This window comes from Kryptolebias marmoratus, linkage group LG7 (assembly GCF_001649575.2).
Source record: "Kryptolebias marmoratus isolate JLee-2015 linkage group LG7, ASM164957v2, whole genome shotgun sequence".
Taxonomy (NCBI): Eukaryota; Metazoa; Chordata; class Actinopteri; order Cyprinodontiformes; family Rivulidae; genus Kryptolebias; species Kryptolebias marmoratus.
This window is the reverse complement of record NC_051436.1, coordinates 11,095,114-11,113,155: the sequence shown is the minus strand read 5'-3', so window position 1 is coordinate 11,113,155 and position 18,042 is coordinate 11,095,114. Positions and strand designations below refer to the sequence as shown.

Below are 18,042 nucleotides of genomic sequence, written 5' to 3'. Positions count from 1 at the left end.
AAGCTGCGTCGTACCACTAAGGGTGCGCCTTCGCCGCCCCTGGCCGGGAGTGGTATTGCAATTGTGTATTGAGGTTTGCTCTTCTCATTCTTTGATTAATGAGCAATGTTTCATACATGTTTTGATCGTGTTTTTTGATTGATTAATTATTTTTCTCTTTGTTTGCTAAGGCAACAGGGGAAAAAAGAGAAGAGCCCAAAAAAAAAAAAAAAAAAATTTTTGTTTTATGTGGTTTAAGATGGCTTCAGAGCCAGACAATGACCACATGGATGATGTCACGGGAGAGTCTCTTCCCCCTGCTCAAGATCCAGCTCTTCCTTGCAAGGCATTGCAGAAGTCTGGAGGAAAGAGGACGCTGAGCCAGGTTTATGATCCCAGAGTGGATCTTATGCAGAAGCAACTGGAGGAAATGCGTAAGACCATGGATATCATGGCTGCAGCACAGCAACGACTGCTGGAGAACCAGGCTCCCCAGCGCACGTACCATCACCCCGATGCTGTCTCTTTGGCAGCCTCAGGTAATTTGGATAAGACCAACAGCTCTGGCTGTGGCTCCTCTGCTTTGCTAGATGGCTTTGAAGATCCAGATGAGGACCTGGGTGAATGTCTGGCTGAGGCATGTGATTTCTCTTTGGAAGCCCTACTTGTCCGGGCGGCTGCAGCTGCAGGTCTTCCTGCTCCGCCATCTCCACCCAGGGCTTCTGCATTAGATCGGGGCCCTGGCCGCCATGGCCACACCCTTTTGCCAGTGTATGGGGACTTTGTAGCGCGCCTACAAGAGTCCTGGGCACAGCCGAAAGAGGCCACAGCTCCCCGCTCGGCACTTAGCGTGTTGCACGGTGCAGCTGAGCATGGCCTGGATGGGGTCTCACGGATTGGACCTTCGTTTGCACTCCTTGCTGGGGCTTTCCCCACAGGAAAAGTTGCTCGCCACCCTAATAAAAAGTGCAGAGCCACTGATGGGCTGGTGGTGAAGTCCTATCAGTCTGCTGCCATGGCATCTAGGCTAGCAAATACTAATGCCCTCCTGCTGGTGTATCTGGAGGGTCTGATTCGGGACCTGGAATCCAAGAGCCTAACTGATCTGCTTCCTGAGATGACCAAAGTGATGGACACGGTAATACAGGGGGCTAGTGCACAGGCCAAAGTCCTTGGTAATTCTATGGCCCAACTCACATTGGCTAGGCGCCATATTTGGCTTAGCCAAACAGGTTTGGCTGAAGCTGAGCAAGCTGCTGTTATGGGGACCAGTATCTCTCCTGGCCAGGTGTTTGGCCCAGCAGCCGAAGCAGCTTTGGATGAAGCCCAGAAAGTAAGGCTGCGAAACCAGTCTATTCGGCGGCAGCGACCGTTTAGACCGGTTTCCCGGGTTGCCTCAGAGAGACGTGTGAGCATCCAGAGACCTGACTCAGTTGGGCAGAGCTCATCTCAGGATTCTCGGGGAGGTAGACAGACCTACCAACAGGGACGTCCGCGGCCACATCCACGCTCCCGGGAGCGTGGTGGTCGGGGAGGGCCGAAGTCCACTCAGCGGCCCTGACGCCGCACATCGGCTGGCGTCAGCTTTTTCCAGCACCCATCTCAGTGCTTGGCGCCAGTGCACCTCATGCCCATGGGTGCTGCAGACTTTAGAGTGGGGCTATCGTCTGCAGTTCAAGCTCCACGCTCCACGCTTTCGGGGCGTTTTGGAAACAAAAGTAAGGGACAGTTCTCTTTCTGCAATTCTTGCCAAGGAGATCTCTACCTTACTATCCAAAGGGGCAATACGCCCCTTGTGTCTGGAAGAGGAAAAGCGGGGGTTTTATTCCCCCTACTTCCTTGTCCCAAAGCGGACAGGTGGATTCCGTCCCATTCTCGACTTGAGACAGCTAAACAAATTCCTCAAAGTGCTCCCTTTCCGAATGCTGCAGCTCAGGGCTCTGTTTCAGGCCATTCGAGACGGCGACTGGTTCACAACTGTGGACCTTCGCGATGCCTATTTTCACATTCCCATACACCCAGACCATCGGTGCTTCCTGAGGTTCGCTTTTCAGGGTGTGGCGTACGAATACAGCGTCCTTCCATTCGGTCTCTCCCTGTCACCACGAACATTCACAAAGTGCATGGATGCTGCACTTATACCACTGAGGCGGAGGGGCATCCGCGTGCTCAATTATTTGGACGATTGGCTAGTGTGTGCCCCATCTTTGAGCCTGGCCAACGAACACACAGCGGCTGTGTTAGCACATCTGACTTCTCTCGGTCTGCATCTAAATGCAGAAAAGAGCCACCTAGTACCAGGCAGGTCAGTCGAGTATCTTGGACTTCTCCTGAACTCAGACACAATGAGAGCCTGTCTCACACACAAGCGGGTGTCTGCCATAGAGGAATGCATCGCAAGTTGTCTTGCTCAGCGCACTGTGTCTGCTCAGCAGTGCCAGAGACTGCTGGGTCTGTTTGCCGCAGCAGCCCAGGCCGTGCCCCTGGGACTGCTGCACACGCGGCCACTACAGCATTGGTTCGCCTGCCAGAAGGTCTTTCTGCCCAAAGACAGAATAAGACAGCTTACACTTTCTCGCAAGTGCCTCAAAGTCCTTGCCTGGTGGGGGAGCTCAAGTGCCGTTGTGGAAGGTGTTCCTCTGGGCCTAGGGGGAGCCAGAGTAACTGTGACCACAGATGCCTCCCAAACAGGCTGGGGCGCTGTCTGGGAGGGCAGATCTGCCCGGGGCATTTGGGACCCTGTCCATCAGGCATGGCACATCAACCTCCTCGAGATGGAGGCTGTTCATTTGGCCCTAAAACACTTCCTCCCAGCTATGAGGGGCAGGCAGGTAATGGTGAGGACAGACAACACGGCTGTGGTGTCCTACATCAATCGCCAAGGTGGACTGAAATCTCCAACCTTACACGCCAGAGCACGCCGCCTGCTCCTGTGGGCTCAGACAGAGGGCATGTCTCTGAGGGCCTTTTACCTTCCCGGTCCTCTGAATACAGCAGCCGATCTACTCTCAAGGGGGGCACCTCATCCCGGGGAGTGGCGCCTTCACTCAGGGGTGGTCAGTCAGATTTGGGACCGCTTTGGTCAGGCCACAGTGGACCTCTTTGCCACAGAGGACAATACTCATTGTCCCCTGTGGTTTTCAATGCATTGCCTCCCAGGGCCACTAGGGACAGATGCCCTGAGCCTTCCTTGGCCTCATGCCACACTCTATGCGTTCCCTCCACTTCCTCTCCTGCCAGCCTTGCTCAGCAGAGTGAGGTTGTCTCGAGCCCGGGTGCTCCTGGTGGCTCCATGTTGGCCACAGAGGCCCTGGATGGCCGAGATCTACGAGATGTTGGACGGACAACCATGGCGTCTGCCAATCAGAGCAGACTTACTCTCTCAGGCACAGGGCAAGATATGGCATCCTCGACCCGAAGCCCTGAGTCTTCATGTGTGGCCCTTGAACGGCAGCACTGGCATTCTTTGGGCCTGAGTGGGAAGGTGGTTGACACCCTGCAGGCCTCACGAGCCCCCTCCACTCAACGGCTCTATAGTGTTAGGTGGAAGGTGTTTAGTGAGTGGTGTCAGGACAAGGGTGAGGACCCTTTATCCTGTGATATGCCTGTAGTGCTTTCCTTCCTTCAGCACCTTCTTGACCAAGAGAGGTCAGAGTCGACTATCAGGGGTTATCTTGCAGCAATTTCCACCGTTCATGGCCGGTGTGATGGGTTGACTCCTGGGGCACACCCCCTTGCAACTCAGTTTTTGAAGGGTGTGAGGAGGCGATGCCCTACAAAGAGGCTTTTGCTCCCGTCTTGGGATCTTGAGGTGGTCCTCAAGGCACTCTGTCTGCCTCCATTTGAGCCCTTACACTGTCTCGATCTTCATCTTCTCAGTCTGAAGACAGTCTTTCTGATTGCTATTACATCAGCGAAGAGAGTGAGTGAGCTGGCTGCTCTCTCTGTTAGTGCAGGGTGTCTTCGTTTTGGGGATGAAGAAAAGACAGTGTTTCTTCTACCAAACCCTGCTTTCCAGCCCAAAGTATTGCCTAAGAACTTTGTGGCCAGGCCCCTGGTGCTGGAATCGTTCCATCCACCACCACACCATTCTGCAGAAGATGAAAGGCTCCACTCTGTGTGTCCTGTGAGGGCCCTGAAGGCATACATAGCCCGTACGCAGTCCCATCGCACAGCAGACAACCTCTTTGTGTCTTATGGAGAAACTACATTAGGTAGGCCTGTTGGCAGACAACGTCTGTCCCACTGGATAGTTGACCTCATTGCACTTGCCTATGCTGAAGCGGGACAACCTCCCCCATCACGAGTGGTTGCCCACTCTACTCGCGGCATGGCTACATCTTGGGCGCTGTTTAGGGGTGCACCTTTGGAGGAGGTGTGCAGTGCTGCTGGTTGGGCATCTTCCTCAACCTTCACCAGATTTTACAGGCTGAATCTGCCTGCATCTTCCATCCCCTCCACTGTTCTCGGGGCTGCGATGGATTGATGACACTTTGAGTTTAAGCCTTAGTACTGGGCCTCCATTGCTATGGAGCCCTGTGTGTTCTGGGACACCTTTTGTTGTACATATGTTTATTGCCCAGAAAACATGTTTATGTTTATAAAGGTTTTCAATTGTGATTGAATTTCTCTATTGTGGTCTGTTCTGTTTAGACAGTTACCCACTGTACATACCTGTTGGGTGCCAATTCACCCTCTTCATGACTAATTTGGTATACTGTTGTCACATGGTTACAGGTTCACTGAAATGAAATAGAACGATTGTTTACGAATGTAAACACGGTTCTATGAATGAAAGTGAACCTGTAACCGTTTAGGTCATGCAGATGGTTAATTGGCTGGGGTTCCCCAGTCGGTAGAAAGAGGGTGAGTGTGTGCACGCGCCTCATTCATATAGGATGGGACGCGCACCCACAGGTGTGATTAATTTGGCATAATGCTCCTGACCCGAGGGTTGTAGTCACATGGTTACAGGTTCACTTTCATTCATAGAACCGTGTTTACATTCGTAAACAATCGTTTTCTCCGGTTTCTCTGGTTTCCGTCCGCAGCCCAGAAACATGTTGAGTTGACTGGCCCGAGGTGTGAGTATGAATGGTGGTTCGCCTCTTTGTTTGGACCTGTGATGGACGGGGTGGACCCCGCTCCTTCCTCCATGGACCACTGGAGATAAACACAAACTCTCCCCGTCTCCCTAAACGGGAACCAGAGGGTGGAGAAGACTGATAGGTGAATAAATAAACTGAGCACAACAAGTAAGGGAATTTGTGTTTGGTTGATTATTTCTGTCTTGTAACAATGCTTCTTGGCAACAAATCTTATACCGTTGGAAAGCCTGTTTATTTTCCCCTTAAATGGGGCCACATTTGTTAGGAAAAAGCATTTGTGGGTTGCGCTCATGGAATAGTTTGACTCATCTTCTTTACTCTACTGGAAGCACCTGGGAGCAACCAGTGGCAATCTCATATCTCCAAAATCTGGGATCAAACTCCACGTCTTCCACGATGACAATCCCCCCCACCCACAGAGCTGGGTCCGTCCTCCAGATACATTTTACCTCCAAAACGTGGAGAGGATGGACCGGCCTGCCTGCAGTCTTGACCCGAACCCCACTGAACACCTGTGGGATCAGACCGGGCGTGTCGATCGTTCCACAGCGACCGACACAACAACGATGCCCGACTTACAACCAGTTCTTGTTTGCAGATTGCCACGCCGCAGCTGTGCGTGACCGAGCTGAAGGTGCCAGGCTGAAACCAAAAAATGGTTCATTAAATCAGACTGTATATGGTTCTTCCACATACTGCTGAGACCCCTGTTTGTTAAAGGAGTAAACTGTTAAAATGTCTTGTTTCGTCAGTCTTCAGGCTTCTCAGCCAACAACAAACAAAGATGTCCTTATGTTTAGATGGGCAACAGTTTTGTAGCTTGAGCGGGAACCCTGCCTTGTATCGTGGTGAAAAAGGACCCAAACGCAGACACACAGGGAGGCAGCAATGCAGTCGGTCCCCAAGCAAAAAGCTAATTCTCCAGACTCAGTCCCTAACAATGGTTCAGTCTCATGTTACCCTACTATTACAGGTGCCTCCTACGGTTTTTCTACCTCGAATAAATTGGTGTTTCTGATCTGAAAACTGTTAAAAATTACAATCTCCAGGCCTAGCCAAAGACTCTGGGTGTTATGCTCGTAGTATGCCCTAAAAAAGGAAATAAATGATTGTTCGGCCACATTATGGGCATTTTGGTACAAGCTGCAAATCTTAATTTGAGTTTACGTCTGAGCAAGACCGCCAGCACTTCCTGTCCTAACTCTAACCCCTCCCCCCAGGTTCCAGAGAGTCATGTGGTCATGCTCTCGTTTCGCCTCTTCGACATCGAGGCCGACCCCACCTGCCGCTATGACTACCTGGACGTCTTCAACGGCCACTCGCACTCGGTGCAGAAGCTGGGGCGTTTCTGCGGGACGTTCAGGCCGGGGGCCCTCATCTCCACCTCCAACACCATGATGTTGGAGATGGTGTCCGACGACGCCACAGGAGGAAGAGGCTTCCTGGCGTCGTTCAACGCGGGGAAGCCGCATATGGAAGGTGTTGCCTGCTGTTCTCCTATTCTGACATTTTTTAATTTTTTTTTACTATTCAGCAAAAAACAAGATTTTATGGATTGGTTGTCCTCAGTAAGGGCTACAATCCTCCTCGGGGTAAAGAAACGCTTCAAACTCTGTTTTCGATCCAACAGAGAACCAGTTCTGCGGAGGCCGCCTGACCAAATCACAGGGCTCCGTCAAGACGCCCAACTGGCCCAACTCAAACTACCCGGCAGGGATCAGCTGCTCCTGGCACATTTCTGTGGAGCCGAGCAACGTAAGCCCATCAGACTGCACTTCGCCCTTCATGATCCAGCCTTTTCTTTTTCAACTCGAACAGTAGAGTTTAAAGCGCAAAGACGTTACTTATGTGGTCGAAACGTATTTTTCTCTAGAAGAAAACAAAAGGTTTGGTGTGACAGTGCCCCCTAGTGATCTCTAGGGTGCTGGTGAAGGTTCTCAGTCATTCAGGGTATGATAACTAGAGCTCAATTAGTTTTATTTATGATTTTCAAAGAGCTTTCGCAGTTAATTTTAGTTCAGTTTGAGAAAACTCTGCGAATATGAAGTAAAATATCTTTAACAAACGAACAGACGTGGCCTGCATGTGGACTAACGACCAGCTTCTCCAAAGAAAATCTAGTAAAAAGAAGCTATTCTCTCTTTTTTTCTTGATAAAAGTTCTCTAAATTATCCTAATGTATAGGTTTCAAATCTAACAGCTGTGGTACCATCAATGAGAAACAGAAAGGTGTATGAGGTGTTTTTATAGAGAGTCTACACAGAGTAATTATAAATTTATTAAATATTTTTGAGGTGGTACAGCTTGCTTTAATGGTTGTTTTGTACATAGACACCTTTTATATTTGTCTGGTTCGTAATGCAATTGAACTAAAATGATGCCTTTTTATGGTTGGGAGATGAAGTCCACATTTTAACACGTCATTAGTCTTTTGTGTATACTTATATTTTTATTGCTGTTTGTATATTTTAGATATTTTATCTTGCTGGGGGGGGGGTTATGTCCACGGACCACAGATGAAAAATAACCCCCTTTAGATAACTCTGGTCCATTTCCAGAAATCCTTATTAATGTTCAATGTCCCTGTTAAATAAACCTATTTGTTAATTTTTTTTTTTTTTTTTTGCTCTCTAATAAAATTTGACTTACTGAAAAAGTATAAAACTTCATACGTCACATTTTAAAAATGTGGATCCAGAGTTCACAATAAAAAATAAATAAATTCACTGAAGTTATTTTGTATTAGCAGCTAGCACAAGCTAAAGTCGATTAGCTTAAAGATTACCGAATTACTGAGTAAAACTGACTGGATTAATAAAACTGACAAAATTATTTAACATTCCCCAAGAAAATGTGTTAACTGTGGTCCTCGGTTATACAATTAGAATATGAGTTGTGCTTTTATAAGCCTCGTTCCAAAATAAACACGGTCGGGAGCACAGCTAGCGTTGTTAGCCAAGCAGCTAATTACGCTAACATTGTTAGCGTAATTAGCTGCTTGTTACTAACGTCGTTAGCTGAGTTAGCTGAATGCTAACACTTTGTGGGCGGGAAATAAATCAGCTATAGATCAAAAAACAAGAAATAAAAGCACATTCGATGTAGCAGTTTTCATCTTAGCTAACTAGCTAGGCTAATTACCGTCCATTTTCCTGGAAACCACCGTTTCTTGATAACAGCGGTTTTAGTTCCTTGCACATTGATTTAGTATGAGGAATCTAATTTTTGGTTAAAATGTATGTGCAGCTTTGGGTACAGAATAAAGTGGATTGATGTTGGAAGAAAACATGAGATGAAATTAGCAAAGAGGCCCCTGAAGAAGGAAACGTTCTCCAGGTTGTGAGCACGAACGTGCGCTCGCACATAAGAAACAGTGTGACGTGTGGCTGACGGTGGAGGTCAGATGAAAGACTTCATTGAGTCCCTGCGGGTGGGTTCGTGCGGGCCAAGAGGTTGAACTTGAGAAAACAAGGCAGGAACCAGGAGGAGCAAGAGAGGGAGTAAATGCCCCTCTTTATGTCGAAACTCCTGCTTGTGGCTGCACTGCACTCACCTCATGAAAGGTAGACAGGCAGAGTAAACATGCACTGATCTCACTCCCTGTTTTAGGTTCAGAATTTGTGTTGCTATTACCTTCTCCAGGTGATCGAGGTGAAGTTTGACAAGCTGGATTTGGAGTCGGACACGTACTGTCGCTACGACTACGTGGCGTTGTTTAACGGTGGGGAGACCGACGACTCCAGGAGGATTGGGAAATTCTGTGGTGATAGACCCCCAGGGTGAGAAGCTGGCAAAGAAATAAATGATCGTCTTTCTTTAAATGCGTCCTACAGTTTAAACACGCCGATTTCCCCTCGTCTCTGCGTAGAACTATAGTGACGAACGGCAACGAGCTTCTCGTCCAGTTCGTGTCTGATCTGAGCGTGACCTCGGATGGATTCATGGCCCATTACACCAGTGTGCCCCGGGGATCCCGCACGCCTACTGCCGGAGGTGACTTCATCCACAGAGCTCTGCCCACCTCCAGGCCACAGAAACCAACTGTAAAGCCAAAAAAACCCACCGAACCAACACCTAAACCGTCTTTAAAGCCGACACCTAAACCAAAACCGAAACCAACAACAAAACCGTCTTTAAAACCGACAACAAAACCAAAAACGAAACCAACTGCCAAACCGTCTTTAAAACCAACCACTAAACTCATCTCCAAACCAACTCCCAAACCGCCTGCCAAATTCAGACCCGTGCTCCGTCCAAAACCAACCCCCAAACTACCCAAGAAGCCAGTATCGAGGACTCCGGTGGTCAAGAAAACTCCCTATCGTAGACCTGCCCCCAAGCCTGCAATCAAGCCCATGTCCAAACCCAAACCAGCTAAACCCACACCGAGGCTCCCCGTGAAAAAACCCACGCCCAAACCCAGGCCGACCCCCAAAGCGAGCGCCAAGCCCAAACCCACGCCCAAACCCAAGCCGACCCCCAAAGCAAGCGCCAAGCCCAAACCCACGCGCAAGCCCGCCGTGAAACCCATGCCCACCATGAAACCTCGGGTCAAGCCGGTGAAGCCGACCCCAAAGAGCGGAGTGAAACTGAAGGTAAAGCCCAAGCCGACACCTAAACCGAGACCGAGCAAGACCGTGACGAAGAAGCCCGCCGTCGTTAAGATACGTGAGTGGAATTAGAGGGGGTGGGATTTGGGAATCTTCACCTTTGTGGCAGTGTGTATGAATGCGTTTGCTGATCTGCGAATTTCCCGTAGCTTTTCCGCTGAACCCGCTGTGCACACAACCCTGCAAGAGGACGGGAACGCTCCAGTCCAGCTTCTGCGCTCAGGACTTTGGTGAGCGACGACTTGATCTGTCCGGTTTTGAAGTGACGACCGCGTCTGACGCCGTGACCACGTCTCTTCTCCATAGCGGATTCAGGTTTCCTTCTAACGCTTTGGTCCGTCTTTCAGCTATCACCGGAAAGGTTACTTTGCTGACCGGTGGGGCGAACGGCTCAGCCACGGTCGAGGTGTCGCTGATCAGGGCCTACAAGACGGGACGCCTCAACCTCACCAAGTCAGGACCCGTCAAGTCGGTCACGCTGACCTCCACCTGCAAGAGATGCCCCGGACTTATCAAAGGTACAGTACTCGTTGTTCCTCTCTTGGGTTTTTTTTTTTTTCATTTGGGACCCATATTTCCATGCAAAAGAAGTAGAGCTGAAAAGCTTCTTTGAGCGTCTTTTTTTTTTTTTTTTTTCAGTTTGGAAAATCAGAGAGAAGTTCTCTCAGGGGAAGCTAAGCTAACGGCTAGTCCAAGTAGGACCAAAGCGAATGTTTGGTGTCTTAAAGCAACTCCGGTAAACGATTTTATTAAAGTTTACATTTCCTGCTGCATTAGATGGATCTTTAGGTCTCCTTCACACTGGATGACGACCCTGCTGCTCTTTTCGGAATGTGTCTGAATTGCGGCGAAGTGGTGAAGTCGGTTGTAGAGTTTGACGGTTAGTTGAGGCTGCGGTGGCTCTGTGGTCGGTGCCGCGGTCCTGTAATCCTGAGGTTGCAGGTTCGAACTGAGGGTGCGGCAGGAATGGCATCCGGCGTAAAACAATCGCCAAATCGTGCGAGTTCGCTCGCTGTGGCGACCCCTGAAGAAGGTATCTGTATCCTTGAGGAGCTCCTCTGCACCCTCACCTTGCTCTGTACGTCAGCACCGTGTTCCCACAACGACACAACCCCCCCACCAGGGCGGCGCCGCGTCCTGGCTCGACGACCCCCCCGTCGACCGGACAGTCTATCTGTCAGCTAAATATCTCACCGTCTTAAGGCACCTCTCAGACAGTAATCATCGGATGTGCATTTGCGATCGATTGCGTTTAGGAGTCGACCCAACTCGGGCTAATCGGCGGTTCGACCTCAGCCGACATGGAAAAGGTCACAACTCAGCCAGTTTTACAGACGCGGAGCTACATCTTGGTGAGAGTCACCCCCGACACGCTCCGAGGTTGGCATGTCAATATGCATCCGTTTAAGGACGGCTAGCTTAAATTCTAAGCATGAATTTAGGAGTGATGACTGTGCTGTTCTCAGTTTGTAAAACCAACCGTAAAGGATAAAAACAAAGTAGGTTAAAAAGCAGTTCCTCAACTTCCTGGTTGCATCGTTTCCAAGTAGTCAGCATTCGATCTCATAATGCTCAGAGATCTGGTGGTCCACCATCACTTCCAGCCTCGCTGTGCTAAAACCTGGAGTTGTTTTAAGATCCCTTCGGAGCTCAGACTAGCCGTTAACTTGTCTTCCCCGAGAAAACGTTCGCCTCGTTTTCCAAACCGAGCCGGTGGCGCTCCGATACATCTGGTCCCAATCTAACCCGCCGACCCGTCTGCTCTCAGCGAAAACGTTGCGACGTTTGAGGTGTTCTGACCTGTTTTGTTTGTTTCGTGAATCTGTGAATCCGGTTTCAGGCCAGAACTACGTGCTGATGGGACAAATTGACGCCCAGGGCGGCGGCCTCCTGAGCCCGTCCAGCTTCGCTCTGCTCTACAAGCCCGTGCACGCCAAAGCGCTGGACGCCCTGTCCCGCAAGCCGTGCTGACGCCGCCGCGGCCTCGCCCACCAATCAGAGGGACGGCTCGGGGGGAAAAAAAACCAAAAGAACGCCCCGCCGTATAAGGAACGGAAATGTTTATATTAATACCCCGCGCCATTTTCAACGGAACGCCGTTGTGAACAGCTGGTAACGTTTTCTATAACACTGAGTATTTGGTTTTGTGTTTTGTACGTAATTTATGGGAAATAAATAATACCGCTGCTGTGTGAATAGACCCTTAATAAACACGGCTGAGATAAACAGAGATTCTGCAGCTTTTTATTGTCTAAAATACGAAGGACTTGACTCAAAAGGGGCAAACCAGCTCAGACAGTGGCTCATTTCCCCCAATTAACAAAAAACAAGTTTATTTTTGCTGTTTTTGTTTAATTATTAATGAATTTTTAGAACTCGTGTGAAGATCTTTCGGTGTTTTAGGTTCATTTTATAAAACTCATTTTTGACTCTAGAGTCCTTTGGTCTCCAGAGGAGTTCAGGGTCGACTCGGTGACTGCGAGGAGCCCAAACCATCAGCCCTCCACCACCGTGCCGACAGCTTGTATGAGGTTTTTGTGCTCATATGCTGTTTTTTTTATTTTTTTTTTTATTTTTGCCAAACAGGAAGTTGTCCATTATCTCTGCTTTGGTCTCTCCTGTCCTGTTGAGAGTCAGCTCTGTCTGTTAGCAAAATATCTCATGACCCACTGGGTGGATTTTATTGAAACTCTCAGAGGGTAATCGCTGGATGTTCATCTTCAACTGATTAACTTTTGGAGTCAGTTCAATTCAAGATGGCCGCCACAGCCACTCCACCTTAGCAAACACAGAAATGGCTCTAACTCAGGTAATTTTACAAATATTGAGGTAAAATTTGGCGCGCCACAACTCCAGATCTTGAACGGACTTCAAACGTTAATCAGCAATCAGCACACACACACACAGTTACATCATTGCCCTCCTTTTGCAACTAGCGATAATAAAGTGAGCCACAATATGATAGTCTTTTTTTTTCCACATTTATTTCCAGGTATTTATCTGCTGCACAACTTGAAGAGGACAGAACTGTTTGTAACAAAATAAAAAACATCAGGTGAAAAAGTAGAAGCTCTTCTAATCAGTTCTGGTTGTGAATATCTAGGTTTTCATCTACCGCAGCCGGAACCACAGCCGAAAAAACGCTGACGACTTGCGCCGACTTTACAGGTTAATAAACCCATTAGCCTAAAACGAGCACAAGCTTTTAAAAGGAAACCCGCAGTCGTGGTTTCGCCTGGCGCTCCAGGGTCGAAGGTCGGCGTGTGACCGCGCCGCGTTCATGTCAGCGAGGCGGCTCGAGACCAGCGACAGCGGAGAACATTCGTTTTGAGTTTCAGCTTCTTCAGAGGTAGAAAACGCCCAGGACAGTTCAGATCGTTTGAAGCGGCGGGGAGGGGCTGGTGGTAAACAGTATCTTACCTGCAGCAGGTAGCGCTTCGAGCGACCCCAGTTTGGAGAAACAACAGCAGCATTCGGCCCGGATTGTCAGTTTTTCATTACAAGGTTATTTACACAACATAACATATGAGTTGTTTTTTTTTTCTAAGTACTATATAGTTAGTATTGTTATAGTACAAATATATCTACTATTATAATACTTCTGCTGGAATAAGTAGATTTTAAAACTGACGATGTAATAACTTGTCAAACGGATTTCGAATGAATTATGACATTTTTTCAGATTAGTTGTTTTTAATATCTACTTCTGCACTCGAACTAGCCGTTAGCTCATCCATCTGGTCCGGATTAAAGGGATAGTTTGGTCATTTTCAAAGTGATGTTCAGTCAAACAGTTAAGTTAGCCGTGGAGAAAAGAGGCTGAAGTCCTGGTTCAGGCTAGGCTAACGGTTAGCCAAACGACGGTTTCTTCAAGCTCGACTCTCCCAATCATGACCCGCCGGTATGAAGGAACGCCACATCGTCGGCTCACGGCACACTTCCGCGCGGCGCCGTTTATTCAGCTCGCTGCCGTTTTCTCGTCCGAGCAACGCTGCCGCGTGCCGACGGCACCGTCATTAGCTTAGCCCAGGAGTCTGGAGAGCCAATTTTACCAACTTAAAAAAATATATACGTTCTAAGTCCCACTTCATGTAGTAAACAATAACAACTACTTTGTTGCTTTGTATTGTAAGCATTGTGTTTTTAAGGAGGTACAAGAAACAAAAACTATACAAACGCACACATTTCTACACATTTCTACAAAATAATGTACTCTGCAGATCTGTTCAAGTCTACATTTAAACAAACAGATTTTACAGCTTCAGGCTGTGCTCCAGTGCCTTTTAAAAGGATCTGTTAGTGTTTTTTAGTTATTTATTTATTACTTTTCTTTCTCTCCAATACAGCATAATGTTTTATTTACTGAATCTACTCCAGTACTTAGGTTTTATTTGAGGGCCTCAGTTTTATTTTGCACATTATTGACAGCAACTAATGTTTCTACAACGCCACGTTTCCGTGCCTAAAAACAGAGTCGGGTCGCGAGGGCAGCAGCTGGAAATAAATAAACTGGACAAATAAATGAACTATAAAAAAATGACCAGACTACCCCTTTAAGCTCATTTCTCCAAGCTGAGGTCACCCAAGGAGCCATCTATGACAGGTAAGATGTTAATCGCTCATATTTCCACAGAGTTTTTAAGAGATCTGATCCGCTTCTTTTTTTTTTATAATAACCAGTGTAAAAAAATCTGCACATTCCAGAAGTCAGGTGGAAATCTCCTGGAGCTGGGAAGAACAACTCCTCCCGTCGTCCTTTCTCGCTCTATTTATTTATTTTTTCTTTTATTTATTCATTTATGTTTGGGAACTGAAGACGTGCGTCTTAAACCTCGGGACAGCGTCGGCAGCGCACTCCCGTCCCCCTCCCCCTTCCCCTCCCCACACCTTTTCGGCTTCGGAGGGAGCCCTCCCTACACATCATCGTCGGCGTCAGCGACGCCGCACATCATCATGCAGCACAGGACGCAGCAGCCGATGACCAGGAAGAGGCCCAGCAGGATGTAGATCAGCGTGGTGCTCCAGAAGGCGAACAGGTAGAGCGTCTTGTTGCAGTAGGTCTCCAAGTCCGTCTCGTTCTTCGTGTAGTTCGGCTGATAGATCGAGTAGATCCACACGTTACCTAGAACCAAAACAAAAACAAAAACGGAGGTGAAACGTAGTTATCTTCAGCTTCGGCGGTTCCTTCAATTCATCTTGTCAGGAACGTGGAAAGGGTTCATCAGCAGCCGCCAATAAGAATAGGAGGACATCTAGTGGCTGATGAGTGCAACTACAATCCTTACAGCACGTTTCAGGAGCGGCGATGATGTTTTAGCTTCTCTGTTAGCCAAAGATCTCTTGGATTTCAATGAAACCTTCAGAAAAACGACCACAGGACGCACATCTACAGCTGATTAATTATTGGAGTCAACATGATTCAAGATGGCCGCCACAGCAAGGCAACCTAACCAAAACACAGAAATGACTGCTGTATTTTCCGCAATATAGGGCGCACTGTCAATGAATGGTCCATTTTCAAACGTTTGTCATATATAAGGCGCATTAAGGGAAAAACCGGGGAATACTGCACCGACGTAAGCGTCACGTATAAACGCCTCCAGAGCGCCATGCGCGGAGCCCTGCGAACTAAAACATCACGACTTCTTACATACAGTTGTGGTCAAAAGTTTACATACACTTGTAAAGAAACATAATGTTATGGCTGTCTTGAGTTTTCAATAAGTTCTACAACTCTTATTTTTCTGTGATAGAGTGATCGGAACACATACATGTTTGTCACAAAAAACAGTCATAAAATTTGGTTCTTTCATAAATTTATTATGGGTCTGCTGAAAATGTCACCAAGTCTGCTGGGTCAAAAATATACATACAGCAACATTAGTATTTGGTTACATGTCCCTTGGCCATTTTCACGGCAACTAGGCGCTTTTGGTAGCCATCCACAAGCTCCTGGCAAGCTTCAGGTCGAATGTTTGACCACTCTTCTTGACAGAATTGGTGCAGTTCAGCTAAATGTGATGGTTTTCTTGCATGAACCTGTTTCTTTAGCACTGTCCACATGTTCTCAATGGGGTTTAAGTCAGGACTTTGGGAAGGCCATTCTAAAACCTTAATTCTAGCCTGGTTTAGCCATTCCTTTACCACTTTTGATGTGTGTTTTGGGTCATTGTCTTGTTGGAACACCCAACTGCGCCCAAGACCCAACCTTCGGGCTGATGGTTTTAAGTTTTCCTGCAGAATTTGGAGGTAATCCTCCTTCTTCATTATCCCATTTACTTTCTGCAAAGAACCAGTTCCACTGGCAGCAAAACATCCCCAGAGCATAATACTACCACCACCATGCTTGACAGTAGGCATGGTGTTCCTGGGATTAAAGGCCTCACCTTTTCTCCTCCAAACATATTGCTGGGTGTTGTGGCCAAACAGCTCAATTTTTGTTTCGTCTGACCAGAGAACTTTCCTCCAGAAGGTTTTATCTTTGTCCATGTGATCAGCAGCAAACTTCAGCCGAGTCTTAAGGTGCCTTTTCTGGAGCAAGGGCTTCTTTCTTGCACGGCAGCCTCTCAGTCCATGGCGATGTAAAACACGCTTGACTGTGGAGACTGACACCTGTGTTCCATCAGCTTCCAAATCCTTGCAGACCTGCTTCTTGGTGATTCTTGGTTGACTCTTGACCATCCTGACCAATCTCCTCTCGGCAGCATGTGATAGCTTGCGTTTTCTTCCTGATCGTGGCAGTGACACAACTGTTCCATGCACTTTATACTTGCGTATAATTGTCTGCACAGTTGCTCTTGGGACCTGTAGCTGCTTTGAAATGGCTCCAAGTGACTTCCCTGACTTGTTCAAGTCAATAATTCGCTTTTTCAGATCCACACTGAGTTCCTTTGACTTTCCCATTGTAACTTTTGTAGCTGACTCTAATCACTGGGTCAAATGAGCCCTATTTAAATGGGCTCATGAGAAGTCAACAGCTGTAGTCAATCAGAATCACTTACAAGAAGTGAAGAGGCCATGACATGAAGCTAATTTGATTGACACAACTCGCTACATCACCAAAATTGACAAATTTTGTTGCTGTATGTATATTTTTGACCCAGCAGACTTGGTGACATTTTCAGCAGACCCATAATAAATTTATGAAAGAACCAAATTTTATGACTGTTTTTTGTGACAAACATGTATGTGTTCCGATCACTCTATCACAGAANTTTTTTTTTTTTTTTTTAAGAGGAAATTGAAGGAAAACTCAAATCCTTTTACAGATGCTGAGCTTCAGTTTGGTGCGGTGGTGGCTGAGACTGATCCCCAACTTGAACTCTGACCTCTAACTGACTGAACGAGAGCTGAGCTTAAAACCTTTATCTACTGGGATCAACGCAGTCCGCCTGTTAGCGAAATATCTCGTGAACCCCTGAATGTCAGTCATTTGTAAAGTAAAAATCCCCCCCCCCCAACAGATTACTGACTATATTTCGTATGTGACACGTCGACAGCGGTCGCCATTAATGTTAGATTTCAAATGCCAAACAAAAATTCGAGGACTTTCAAGAGCGGGTCTCTTTTTTTTTTTTTTTTTTTTTTTGGCTGTTTTCAAAAACCTTCCAGGGCCTTGAACTTATTTTTTTCAAAAATTCACAACCTTTCAAGGATTTCAAGGACCCGTGGGAACCCTGTTTGCCAGTCGAACAGCTTTTATGTCGGAAATGCACGGAGACGCGTCGTCATCCTCCATCTTTTATGAGCGACTACGTGAAAAATCCTGGAATTTATTTTGGAAAACTTTGACTTTTTTTTTTTTTTTCTAAATATTTGGAAACAGAAACGGAGCCTCTCGTTATCCTGCCGTGCTCTTCAGGACCTTTGTGTCAGCGTCTCACTGGTTAAACTTTAACCTCACCGGTGTATATTTAGAGCGGGGCGCTCGCAGAGAACGGCCATATTGACACAAGTTGCCAGGTCACCAGAAACGAGCCCAACGAGCCCCCCCCGGGAATCGCTCACCTGCGATGAACCAGCAGAAGAGGAAGAGGGACGACAGCGAGTTCCACGCGGTGCAGATGCAGCTCAGAGGGTTGTTCTCGCTGTTTTCGGACTTCTGGGCGCAGGGCAGACACGACAGGATCCCCAGAGCCAGGCCGAAGACCCCCACCACGATCAGGTAGATGGGGATGTAGGGTTGGCGGGGGCACTCCTTCAGGTACACTGCCCCTGGTGGACGGAAGAGGGACGACGGGGTGTTACTGACCGTTTGCTTCTCACCTGAGGAGATTTCAGGGGCGGAGCTCCGAGCTTTAAAACCGCATCGATTTACACGGGAGGTAAACCCCCCCCCCCCCCCC

General features: G+C 47.8%; 2 protein-coding genes across 4 annotated transcripts in view; one reads left to right on the top strand and one right to left on the bottom strand.

The window, feature by feature from the left end:
• Nucleotides 1-11,929, top strand: part of LOC108241788 (procollagen C-endopeptidase enhancer 2) — a 17,152-nt gene extending 5,223 nt beyond the window's left edge. Inside the window, exons 3-10 of one of the 3 annotated variants that reach the window (XM_037976546.1) lie at nucleotides 5,031-5,208; nucleotides 6,308-6,566; nucleotides 6,718-6,842; nucleotides 8,730-8,866; nucleotides 8,956-9,755; nucleotides 9,847-9,927; nucleotides 10,045-10,215; nucleotides 11,538-11,929. In XM_037976546.1, the coding sequence (XP_037832474.1) occupies nucleotides 6,329-6,566; nucleotides 6,718-6,842; nucleotides 8,730-8,866; nucleotides 8,956-9,755; nucleotides 9,847-9,927; nucleotides 10,045-10,215; nucleotides 11,538-11,668 (1,683 nt within the window). In that variant the 5' untranslated portion in view covers nucleotides 5,031-5,208; nucleotides 6,308-6,328 and the 3' untranslated portion in view covers nucleotides 11,669-11,929. Of the gene's footprint in view, nucleotides 1-5,030; nucleotides 5,235-6,307; nucleotides 6,567-6,717; nucleotides 6,843-8,729; nucleotides 8,867-8,955; nucleotides 9,756-9,846; nucleotides 9,928-10,044; nucleotides 10,216-11,537 lie in introns of all 3 variants that reach the window. The other 2 variants (XM_037976547.1, XM_017426212.3) reach the window with 2 other exon arrangements.
• Nucleotides 11,930-12,659: 730 nt separating this feature from the next.
• LOC119617191 (transmembrane protein 272-like) overlaps nucleotides 12,660-18,042 on the bottom strand; it is an 8,014-nt gene continuing 2,631 nt past the window's right edge. The window contains exons 4-5 of the mRNA XM_037976548.1: nucleotides 17,705-17,911; nucleotides 12,660-14,819 (exon numbers count right to left, since the gene is read on the bottom strand). Of these exons, the coding sequence (XP_037832476.1) occupies nucleotides 14,611-14,819; nucleotides 17,705-17,911 (416 nt within the window). The 3' untranslated portion in view covers nucleotides 12,660-14,610. The remainder of the gene's footprint in view (nucleotides 14,820-17,704; nucleotides 17,912-18,042) is intronic.